The sequence below is a fragment of the Hyla sarda genome, chromosome 1 (assembly GCF_029499605.1).
Source record: "Hyla sarda isolate aHylSar1 chromosome 1, aHylSar1.hap1, whole genome shotgun sequence".
In the NCBI taxonomy this organism is placed as follows: domain Eukaryota; kingdom Metazoa; phylum Chordata; class Amphibia; order Anura; family Hylidae; genus Hyla; species Hyla sarda.
This window is the reverse complement of record NC_079189.1, coordinates 7,980,489-7,993,459: the sequence shown is the minus strand read 5'-3', so window position 1 is coordinate 7,993,459 and position 12,971 is coordinate 7,980,489. Positions and strand designations below refer to the sequence as shown.

The 12,971-nt window shown below is 45.6% G+C and overlaps 1 protein-coding gene across 2 annotated transcripts; it reads left to right on the top strand.

Moving 5' to 3' along the window:
• The first annotated feature begins 4,274 nt into the window (after nucleotides 1–4,274).
• On the top strand, nucleotides 4,275–9,475 carry LOC130297012 (probable N-acetyltransferase CML1). 2 transcript variants are annotated; one of them, XM_056549193.1, is made up of 2 exons: nucleotides 4,275–4,339; nucleotides 8,684–9,475. In XM_056549193.1, exon 2 carries the CDS (start codon nucleotides 8,690–8,692, stop codon nucleotides 9,353–9,355), a length of 666 nt encoding a protein of 221 aa, XP_056405168.1. In that variant the 5' UTR covers nucleotides 4,275–4,339; nucleotides 8,684–8,689; the 3' UTR covers nucleotides 9,356–9,475. The 2 variants fall into 2 exon arrangements, with proteins under 2 accessions (XP_056405168.1, XP_056405252.1); XM_056549277.1 differs by having other exon boundaries at nucleotides 4,299–4,346.
• Nucleotides 9,476–12,971: the final 3,496 nt, after the last annotated feature.

Genomic DNA, 12,971 nt, shown 5'->3' with positions numbered 1-12,971 from the left:
ATAAGATGTATCAGTTTACTGAGGGATAAGGCTACAGCTACTTATACAAATCTATGAAGAGAGGAGTAGAGGGGAGTAGGTAACTGTAGCGTCAGAAGGACAGAGAGGAGATCCTGAGAGTTCTAGTAAGCGTTATGCATCTTGAGCACCTCCCCCCCCCCTCCCCAAGTGCTGGCTCAAAAAGTTTACACTGCCTTCTACTACTCTATAATGTCCTCTTTGTTGCTCCTCCCGCTGCCGTTAAGGGTGTACTATAGAAATATAATAGGTAACTGCAGCGTGAGAAGGACAGAGAGAAGATCCTCAGGGTTATAGTAAGTGTTATGCATCTTGAGCTCCCCTGCCCCCTCCCCAAGTGCTGGCTCAAAAAGCTTACACTGCCTACTATTACTCTATAATGTCCTTTTTTGTTTCTCCTTCCGCTGCCGTTAAGGGTGTACTATAGATATATAGGGGAGTAAGATCCCCTCTTTTGTGTGTGCAGTGTATGGGAGACATCATAGCAGCTGGTCTATACCCACTAGCTCAGGAACAACTTATAACTATAGATGGAGCCTGCAGAGAGAAAAACTGGTGGAAAATGCTATATACAATTATATAATGCCAAAAGTGCCAAATAAAATGTTTCCAAAGCCTCTGAAGAGATAATGGCAGCCTGCAACAAGAGCTGCTCTGCAGAGATAGAGACAGACTGCTACAAGAGCCGTTCTGTGGAGATAGAGACAGCCTGCTACAAGAGCTGCTCTGCAGACATATACAGCCTGTTACAACAGCTACTCTGCAGAGATAGAGACAGCCTGCTACAAGAGCTGCTCTGCAGAGATAGAGACAGCCTGCTACAAGAGCTGCTCTGCAGAGATAGAGACAGCCTGCTACAAGAGCTGCTCTGCAGAGATAGAGACAGCCTGCTACAAGAGCTACTCTGTAGAGATAGACAGCCTGTTACAACAGCTAATCTGCAGAGACAGAAACAGCCTGCTATAAGAGCTGCTCTGCAGAGATAGAGACAGCCTGCAACCAGAGCTGCTCTTCAGAGATAGAGACAGCCTGCTACAAGAGCTGCTTTCCAGAGAGAAAGAGACAGCTTTGCTGAAAAGGAGATAGGCTTTAGCAAGAGCTGCTCTGCAGAGACTCTCCGTAGGGAGAGAAATAGCTTGTCACAGAAGCTGTATCACACAGGGAGATATCTAATAGGCCCAGTGTAGATTCTAGTCAAAGTGAGTACTGAGGCAAAACAGAGACTGAGCCCCAAACTAGTCTACAGCAACCAGACCAAAGTAAAAATATACCCTGTGAAAAACACATAGGAGGAAATACAGACATTAAATATTTCAGATTCTGTTCTATACCTCCCACCCCATATTCTTTTTAGGTCCTTCCCACCCTGTATCTTTATTACATCCCTCAATCTTTTATCTCACTTGCATCCCTCCCCCACCCCATATCCTACTAACATTCCTCCCACCCCATATCCTACTAACATTCCTCCCACCCCATATCCTAACATTCCTCCCACCCCATATCCTACTAACATTCCTCCCACCCCATATCCTACTAACATTCCTCCCACCCCATATCCTGCTAACATTCCTCCCACCCCATATCCTAACATTCCTCCCACCCCATATCCTACTAACATTCCTCCCACCCCATATCCTAACATTCCTCCCACCCCATATCCTACTAACATTCCTCCCACCCCATATCCTAACATTCCTCCCACCCCATATCCTACTAACATTCCTCCCACCCCATATCCTACTAACATTTCTCCCACCCCATATCCTACTAACATTCCTCCCACCCCATATCCTACTACTACTAACATTCCTCCCACCCCATATCCTACTAACATTCCTCCCACCCCATATCCTACTAACATTCCTCCCACCCCATATCCTACTAACATTCCTCCCACCCCATATCCTACTAACATTCCTCCCACCCCATATCCTTCTAACATTCCTCCCACCCCATATCCTACTAACATTCCTCCCACCCCATATCCTACTAACATTCCTCCCACCCCATATCCTATTAACATTCCTCCCACCCCATATCCTACTAACATTCCTCCCACCCCATATCCTACTAACTTCCCTCCCACCCCATATCCTACTAACATTCCTCCCACCCCATATCCTACTAACATTCCTCCCACCCCATATCCTACTAACATTCCTCCCACCCCATATCCTACTAACATTCCTCCCACCCCATATCCTACTAACATTCCTCCCACCCCATATCCTTTTAACATTCCTCCCACCCCATATCCTAACATTCCTCCCACCCCATATCCTACAGACATTCCTCCCACCCCATATCCTACTAACTTCCCTCCCACCCCATATCCTACTAACATTCCTCCCACCCCATATCCTACTAACTTTCCTCCCACCCCATATCCTACTAACATTCCTCCCACCCCATATCCTACTAACATTCCTCCCACCCCATATCCTACTAACATTCCTCCCACCCCATATCCTACTTACATTCCTCCCACCCCATATTCTACAGACATTCCTCCCACCCCATATCCTACTAACATTCCTCCCACCCCATATCCTACTAACATTCCTCCAACCCCATATCCTACTAACATTCCTCCCACCCCATATCCTACTAACATTCCTCCCACCCCATATCCTACTAACATTCCTCCCATCCCATATCCTACTAACATTCCTCCCACCCCATATCCTACTAACATTCCTCCCACCCCATATCCTACTAACATTCCTCCCACCCCATATCCTACTAACATTCCTCCCATCCCATCCCATATCCTATTTTTGTTTTTCCCACAAAATATTGTCCATACATCCCTCCCACCCCATATTCTCCTTATGTTCCTCTCACTCTATATCCTCCTTACATTCCTCCCACCCCATATCCTACTAACATTCCTCCCACCCCATATCCTACTAACATTCCTCCAACCCCATATCCTACTAACATTCCTCCCACCCCATATCCTACTAACATTCCTCCCATCCCATATCCTACTAACATTCCTCCCACCCCATATCCTACCAACATTCCTCCCACCCCATATCCTACTAACATTCCTCCCACCCCATATCCTACTAACATTCCTCCCATCCCATCCCATATCCTATTTTTGTTTTTCCCACAAAATATTGTCCATACATCCCTCCCACCCCATATTCTCCTTATGTTCCTCTCACTCTATATCCTCCTTACATTCCTCCCACCCCATATCCTACTAACATTCCTCCCACCCCATATCCTACTAACATTCCTCCAACCCCATATCCTACTAACATTCCTCCCACCCCATATCCTACTAACATTCCTCCCATCCCATATCCTACTAACATTCCTCCCACCCCATATCCTACCAACATTCCTCCCACCCCATATCCTACTAACATTCCTCCCACCCCATATCCTACTAACATTCCTCCCATCCCATCCCATATCCTATTTTTGTTTTTCCCACAAAATATTGTCCATACATCCCTCCCACCCCATATTCTCCTTATGTTCCTCTCACCCTATATCCTCCTTACACCCCCCCACTCAATGTCCTAATGACAACATCCCTCCCACCCAATATTCTCTTTACATCCCTCCCACTGCATATCTTCCACTGATCCCTCCCACCATATATCCCCCTTACGTCCCTCCTACCTTATATTTAAAAAAAATTAAATAAACACCTTTGACCCAAGGATAAACCTTGGGTCACTAATACCCTTATTAGGTCCCACCCCTAAAACTTAGCTTTTATTAAGCATTTTATAAAAAATGTATGAAAATTATAACTGTGAGAAATCTTAAAACCACAGTCTCTAGTGGTGTGTTGTCAGAAATCCCTTCCTGTCACTGACAGTGCTCAGCCGTATAGAAATAGTATGTCCAGTGGTCTGCAGCCCCACTAGAATCAATTACACCACAAGATTATGCCCCCTCTACATGTTTCACCACAGCAGTGGCGTCCTCAGGAGAAACGGGCATGCCCGGGAATCCATGTAAACAAACTTTATGTGGAGGCAATGTCATAGTATGGGCATAGATCTGTGTAATGGGAGCACACTATACAGAGAGATCTTCTTCATGCAAGTAATTCCCTGGTTGGACTTGATGGACGTATGTCTTTTTTCAACCGTACTAACTATGTAACTATGTAACTATGTAAGTCACTCAATATAAGTATAAGGTGCAGGTAGTAGACCGTGTGATCAGCCTCCAGAACACTATTGGTTAATAGAGCTTTATAAGTCTCAGATTGACCTCTGTCCTCACAGCTCCAAAACTGCACTGAGAAGACAAAGACAGTGAAGAGGCTGAGCCCCACAGGACTCCTAGGGTACGTGGTATGTGTGGGTTAGAACAGGAACCCCAGGGTGTTATATGATCCCCTCCTCCCCATCACACACAGCAGGGTCGGGGTTACCTACATGTATTAGATCAGGAGCCAAAGGAGCGGAAGAGGCTGAATAGTCGGGCGGAGCAGAGACTTTCTGTAGAGAAGCTGACTGATTTTAACCATTCAGTGACCACTGCAGTGTAGAGGATTGTAGCTGCCCTCACCACAGCTGTTGAGATCATTTTGATTCAAATCATTGATGAATTCCCAAAGTTCCTCCGATGTTCCTTTCCACATAAAGATGATGTCATCAATTAATATAGCCCAAAATTGGACCCTGTCGATGAGACGGTGAGTCTCAGTAAGAAAAATCCTACGTTCCCAGGCACCCAAAAATAGGTTGGCATATGAGGGCGCACTTGCCGCCCCCATAGCTGTACCCTATACATGCTAATGAAAGGTCTGCTGGAACAGGAAGTAGTTATGAGTTAAAGTAAACAACAAAATATTAACTTTAAACTCACCAATATTAACTATAAACTCATCAGAAAGGTCTGGACTGTGTGTATCCCGTCAGTGAGGTGTATAGAAGTATACAATGGTTATATCTTTTTCATCTTGTTATGGCCATCACGCCCAGGGTGAGGGCTTCTCAATAAAGCTTTTCCTACCGCCGCCCTTCCCACTAACGATAGGGAGGTAGATGATACTGAGTTTAAGTAGTGAGTAATAATGGATTGTCCACAACCGGAAAGCTTCTGTAAACAGCGTTAACTTTACTGAAGATTTTCTGTACACTTCAACAACATAACAGTCTCTCATCAATACAACTTCCTTTTGGAGATTGACAATGGTTGGGACTTTAGCTTTAAGAGTCTCTAGACTATTGCGCTGCTCCACTGGATTTGGAGAATTTGTTGCAGTCCAGTAGTCACGCTAGTATTAGCAGGAATTAGAGTAAGACTCACGATTTTTGGTTCTGCTGAGGCCGGTAGGTTTTGAGGCCTAGCGTGTCTTTGAAAGTTGCGTAGCACCATCCTGTTAATCCGGCATCCACGAGAGCAGCAACCCAAGAGAGCGATAATTGGACGCAGCTCCCTTATTTGGGCAGGGGCTGGACTAACGCTAATTGGTCCAAACGGATGTCAATCACCTTTACAGAGAATGCTGGGTAACACGTGACCCAAGGACCTCCTAAGGTCCTGCAACATATCATAGAGGTTACTAGCATGGTCACATGACTGAAGGTCCTGCGACGCAGAACAAGGTAAGTACTATACATTCCTAAATAATATAGATAGAATTACTAATATATACATTTATTAATATAAAAGTTAAACTTAAGGAGAGGGGACTAGGGGCTGTTCCACCTGAGGAACCCTACCTGAACGTAGTTAATCTGACTTTGGGGACCTCTACACTAGGTACTGGATGCAATGCGGTACCGGGACACCACAACAACATGTGAAATAGTCTCATTTCCAAATGCACTATGGTTAGACCCTCACACTGCTGGATATAGTAGTGAGGCTGCCACAATGCCCTCATTTAGTAGTTAGACTCACAAAATGCCCTCATTTAGTAGTTAGACTCACAAAATGCCTTAATTTAGTAGTTAGACTCCCACACTGCTTTTAAATAGTAGTGAGACCCCCACACTGCCCTCATATAGTAGTTAACTCCCCAAATTGCTCTCATATAGTAGTTAGCTCCCCAAACTGCTTTCATATAGTGGTTAGAACCCTCCTCCCCCACTGCTCCCATATAGTAGTAAGGTCCCCATACTGTCCTCATATAGTAGTTAGACCCCCACACTGCTCCCATATAGTAGTTAGGTCCCCACACTACTGTAATATAGTAGTAAGACCCCCGCACTGCTCTAATATAGTAGTTAGGCCTCCACACTGCTCTAATATAGTAATTAGGTCCCCACAGTGCTCTCATATAGTAGTAAGACCCCCACACCACTCTCATATAGAATTAGGCTGACAAACTGCTCTCATATAGTAATTAGGTCCCCACATTGCCCTTATGTAGTAGTTAGATGCCCTAACCGGTCTGATATAGTAGTTAGACCTCCACACTGCTCTCATATAGTAATTAGAACCCCACACTTCCCCTGAATAGTAGTTACGTTCCCACAGTGCCCTCCTATAGTACTTAGGTCCCCACACTGCTCCTATATAGTAGTTAGGCCCCCACAGTTCCCCCATATAGCAGTTAGGCCCTCACACTGCTTTCATATAGTAGTTAGGTCCACACACTGCTCTCATATAGTGGTTAGGTTCCCACACTGCTCTCTTATAGTAGTTAGGGCCCCACACAGCTCTCATGTAGTAGTTAGGTCCCCACACTGCTCTTATATAGTAGTTAGGTCTCCACACTGCTCTCATATAGTAGTTAGGCCCCAACAGCTCCCCCATAAAGTAGTTAAGCCCCACACTTCCCCCATATAGCAATTAGTCCCCCCCCCCCCCCCACACTGCTCTTATATAGTTGTTATGTCCCCACACTGCTCTTATATAGTAGTTAGGCCCCCCACACTGCTTTCATATAGTAGTAAGACCCCCACACTGCTCTAATATAGTAGTTAGGTCCCCACAGTGCTCTCATATAGTGGTAAGACCCCCACACCGCTCTCATATAGAATTAGGCTGCCAAACTGCTCTCATACAGTAATTAGGTCCCCACATTGCTCCCATATTGCCATATTGTAGTTAGACCCCCACACTGCCCTTATGTAGTAGTTGGATGCCCAAACCGGTCTGATATAGTAGTCAGACCTCCACACTGCTCTCATATAGTAATTAGAGCCCCACACTTCCCCTATATAGTTGTTTGGTTCCCACAGTGCCCTCCTATATTAGTTAGGTCCCCACACTGCTCCCATATAGTAGTTAGGCCCCCGCACTTCCCCCATATAGAAGTTAGGCCCCCACACTGCTTTCATATAGTAGTTAGGCCCCTACAGTTCCCCCATATAGTAGTTAGGCCCCCACACTTCCCCCATATAGCAGTTAGGCCCCCACACTGCTTTCATATAGTAGTTAGGCCCCTACAGTTCCACCATATAGTAGTTAGGCCCCCACACATCTCCCATATAGCAGTTAGGCCCACACACTGCTCTCATATAGTTGTTAGGTCCCCACACTGCTCTTATATAGTAGTTAGGCCCCCACACTGCTCTCATATAGTAGTAAGGCCCCCACACTGCTCTCATATAGTTGTTAGGTCCCCACACTGCTCTTATATAGTAGTTAGGCCCCCACACTGCTTTCATATAGGAGTTAGGCCCCCACACTGCTCTCATATAGTAGTTAGGCCTCCACACTGCTCTCATATAGTAGTTAGGCCCCCACACTGCTCTCATATAGTTGTTAGGTCCCCACACTGCTCTTATATAGTAGTTAGGCCCCCACACTGCTCTCATATAGTAGTTAGGCTCCCACACTGCTCTCATATAGTAGTAAGGCCCCCACACTGCTCTCATATAGTAGTAAGGCCCCCACACTGCTCTCATATAGTTGTTAGGTCCCCACACTGCTCTTATATAGTAGTTAGGCCCCCACACTGCTTTCATATAGGAGTTAGGCCCCCACACTGCTCTCATATAGTAGTTAGGCCCCCACACTGCTCTCATATAGTAGTTAGGCCCCCACACTGCTCTCATTTAGTTGTTAGGTCCCCACACTGCTTTTATATAGTAGTTAGGCCCCCACACTGCTCTCATATAGTAGTTAGGCTCCCACACTGCTCTCATATAGTAGTAAGGCCCCCACACTGCTCTCATATAGTAGTTAGGCCCCCACAATTCCTTCATTTTGTAAGTTATGATGATATTTCTGTTATTAAACCTTTTTAGTTAGCTTACTTGCACTAACTGTATTTACAGGTGTGTGCCTTTTATTAAGCTTACTCCACAAACCAATTTACACTAGCCCATGAAAAACCACTCTTAATAAATCGCTCTAACAGTATATTAGAAAATTTCTGAATATTACTTGATGCAATGATGAAGCTGTACTTACAGAAGTCTTTAATAGTTACATTCCTTTGGGTAGTTTGCACTTTTTTTTTTGCAGAGTACCTGGTCTATGTCTGACTATTTTATCCAAGGACTCTTACTATAATAAGGCCAGGGACTTCTACCACGCCATACGGCTGCCCCACATGTGGTTTCCAGCATTGGCTATGTTGACCCTTCCTGCACAATGTCCATCCTTGCAGTTGTTGTAGCTTTAGTCATTGAGGGCAGAGGGGGCGACAGCTGTTTCTTACGGTGAACATACTTCTACTGGCTATACGACACCAGTTGTGTAAGTCATAATTCTTTTCTTCTTGCAGGAAAACATGTACCAGATCAGGCTCTACAAGGACTCTGACTATGAAAGGGTTCGAGAGATCTTCGCCCTTGGTATAACAGAACATACCGGAAAAGCTTTCCATTTCTCCCTCCGTCTCCCACGAGTCTGGACATTTCTCCTGGTGACGTTCTTTCTTCTCTTCTATATCACTGGGTCATTCCTGATGTCCTCTCTCGGTGTGGTCATTGATATAGGGCTCTTATATCTTATCCATTGGGGCATATACTGGTTCTACGTCTCACACTCTCTATCCGACGACATGTTGGATATTCAGAAATATTATCTCCAGCGGGACGGTTACTGCTTTTGGGTGGCAGAGTCATCAGGAGAGGTGGCAGGGATGGTAGCTGCTGTCCCACCACATCAACCTGGAGGAGAGAGACAAGCGGAACTTATGAGGCTGTCAGTTCCCAAAAAACACCGGGGGAAGGGAATTGCTAAGGCCTTGTGCAGGACAGTCATTGACTATGCCCGGAGGAGAGGCTGTGAGGCGGTGGTCTTGGAAACCTCATACCCTCAAGTTGATGCCTGGAAGATGTATGTGAAGATGGGTTTTAGGAGAACGAGAACTGCCTATGCCCCAGCTCTAATAACCAAAATCCTTGCCTTCAAAATATTTTTCTACCAGTACAACCTTCACCTCCATAGGTGAAATATACAGAAACCAAGTCTCAGGTCTCACAAGTGTCAAATTTGTATTCTGGTTGACCAAGATCGATAAGACGGCAACTGAGCTTCCATAAAGTTTTTCTTATTCACCAATTAAAAAGAACCTGGAAATATCAGATTACATGTCATCCTTGTATTTGTCACTTATAAGATGTATCAGTTTTCTGAGGGATTAGGTTGTAACACTCACGTTTCTGAAGACAGGAACTCTGGTGTATGTGGATCTGCTGGACCTGTGTGGCAGATGACTCGGACCGTACCAGGGAGCAGAGTCTAAGGTGCCGCTGGTCTTCACCAGAGCCCGCAGCAAAGCAGGATGGGCTTGCAGCTGTAGGCGACACCCAAGTCGCTACCCCTGGCACGGCTCGACCACACAGGCGGCTGAGGAGATGCGTGGCACAGGAGGGATGAGGCAACTCGTAGTCAAGATAGCAGTAGGTCAGGGCAGGCGGCACAGTAGCGTAGTCAGGACATAGCAGGAGTTCAGTAGGCAGGCAGCAGAGGAGCAAGGTCAAGTCACAAGAGCAGGAGGTCTGGTACACGGCAAGGCAATACAATGGAATGCTTTCTCTAGGGCACAAGGCAACAAAGATCCGGCGTACTGGCCCTTTAAATCTTAAAGCTCCAGTGTAAGCACGCCCTAAGGGACGGGGACACGCGCCGGAGCAGAGAGGTGGAGGCAGAGGCAGGAGAAACACCTGGAGAGTGACGGACTGGGGCTCGCATGCGGGCGCGTCCCGGGATGCGAGTCCCTGCCCCATCGGCAGCAGAAGGTAAGGGGACCATGCGCTCACGGCCAGCGTGTGAGGCCGGAGCGCATAGTGTAACAAAGGTTACAGCTACTTATACAAATCTATGAAGAGGGGAGGAGAGGGGAGTAGGTAACTGCAGCGTGAGAGGGACAGAGAGGAGATCCTGAGAGTTCTAGTAAGTGCTATTCATCTTGAGAACCACCCCATATCCTATTAACATTCCTCCCACCCCATATCCTACTAACATTCCTCCCACCCCATATCCTATTAACATTCCTCCCACTCCATATACTACTAACATTCCTCCCACCCCATATCCTACTAACATTCCTCCCACCCCATATCCTATTAACATTCCTCCCACCCCATATCCTATTAACATTCCTCCCACCCCATATCCTACTAACATTCCTCCCATCCCATAATATCCTATTAACATTCCTCCCACCCCATATCCTACTAACATTCCTCCCACCCCATATCCTATTAACATCCTTCCCACCCCATATCCTACTAACTTCCCTCCCATCCCATATCCTATTAACATTCCTCCCACCCCATATCCTACTAACTTCCCTCCCATCCCATATACCATTAACATTCCTCCCATCCCATATCCTATTATCGTTTTTCCTACAAAATATCATCCATATATATCCCTCCCACCCCATATTCTCCTTATGTTCCTCCCACCCTATATCCTCCTTACACCCCCCACTCAATGTCCTAATATTCTCTTTACATCCCTCCCACTGCATATCTTCCCCTGATCCCTCCCACCATATATCCCCCTTACATCCCTCCTACCTTATATTTTTCCCACATACCTCCCATCCCTCTTTGTATCCATACCACCCTATATCCTCCTTACATCCTCCCATCCCATAGGTTCCTTCCACCCTTCCACCCAATATCTTTCTTACATTCATCCCGCCCCATATCCCCCTTACATTCCCCTACTCCATATCTTCCTTAGATTCCTTCCACCCCATATCCTCTTTACATTCTTCCGAACCTATATACATCCCTTCTTACATCCCTCATACTCCATATCCTTCTTACATCCCTCCTACTCCATATACATAGCATCCACCCCATATCCTCCTTACATCCCTCCCATCTCATGTGACTATGAGAATCCATGTAAACAAACTCCATGTGGAGGCAATGTCATAGTATGGGCATAGATCTGTGTAATGGGAGCACACTATACAGAGAGATCTTCTTCACGCAAGTCACTCAATATAAGTATAAGGTGCAGGTAGTAGACCGTGTGATCAGCCTCCAGAACACTATTGGTTAATAGAGCTTTATAAGTCTCAGATTGACCTCTGTCCTCACAGCTCCGAAACTGCACTGAGAGGACAAAGACAGTGAAGAGGCTGAGCCCCACAGGACTCCTAGGATACGTGGTATGTGTGGGTTAGAACAGGAACCCCAGGGTGTTATATGATCCCCTCCTCCCCATCACACACAGCAGGGTCGGGGTTACCCACATGTATTAGCTCAGGAGCCAAAGGAGCGGAAGAGGCTGAATAGTCGGGCGGAGCAGAGACTTTCTGTAGAGAAGCTGACTGATTTTAACCATTCAGTGACCACTGCAGTGTAGAGGATTGTAGCTGCCCTCACCACAGCTGTTGAGATCATTTTGATTCAAATCATTGATGAATTCACAAAGTTCCTCCGATGTTCCTTTCCACATAAAAATGATGTCATCAATTAATATAGCCCAAAATTGGACCCTGTCGATGAGACGGTGAGTGTCAGTAAGAAAAATCCTACGTTCCAGGCACCCAAAAATAGGTTGGCATATGAGGGCGCACTTGCCGGCCCCATAGCCGTACCCTATACATGCTAATGAAAGGTCTGCTGGAACAGGAAGTAGTTATGAATTAAAGCAAACAACAAAATATTAACTATAAACTCACCAATATTAACTATAAACTCAACAGAAAGGTCTGGACTGCGTGTATCCCATCAGTGTGGCGTATAGAAGTAAATAGCGATCCAACGTCACACGGGACAATGGTCATATCATCTAAGAAAATCTTTAATGCATGATAATACTGTATACCTCTAAATAAAAGTCATTCAGCTACCGAATAATGCTACTATACAAGGAACAAGTAACACCCAGTAACTACAGGGGGCATCTTCTCTAAACTGAGTTATTTGCTTTTCCTTGTCTTCTCCATCCTTACCTCTATGCAAATACCCCATCTGTATTGTTCCACAGAGCAATTAGGCCCCTTCTGTGCCCCCATATAGAAGTAAACACCCTTTGTACCCCCATATAGTATTTAGACCACATCTGTGCCCAATATAGTATTTAGGCCCCATCTGTGTCCCATATAGTAATTAGGCTTCAAGACAGCCCCTTATAGTAGTAAGGTCTCCCTTGTGTCCCCATATAGGAGTTAAAAGGTTATCCAGGATTAGAAAAACAGTGCTAATTAAGAAAAATAAATAAAAACAGCTCCACATTGGTCTTCAGGTTGCATGTGGTAATGCAGCTCAGTTTCATTTAAGTGAATGGGGCCATGTAGTAATACCACACATAACCTGAGGGCAGGGGTGGTGCTGTTTTTTTAAGAAATCAGCTATGTTTTTCTAATCCTGGATAACCCTAATACAACTCTCAATACAATATCAGATTACATGTTATCCTTGTATTTGTCACTTATAAGATGTATCAGTTTTCTGAGGGATTAGGTTGTAACACTCACGTTTCTGAAGACAGGAACTCTGGTGTATGTGGATCTGCTGGACCTGTGTGGCAGATGACTCGGACCGTACCAGGGAGCAGAGTCTAAGGTGCCGCTCTTCACCAGAGCCCGCTGCAAAGCA

Bases quoted from the DNA above. Each gene is read 5' to 3' on its own strand.
- LOC130297012 (XM_056549193.1), top strand. From the start codon at position 8,690: ATGTACCAGATCAGGCTCTACAAGGACTCTGACTATGAAAGGGTTCGA.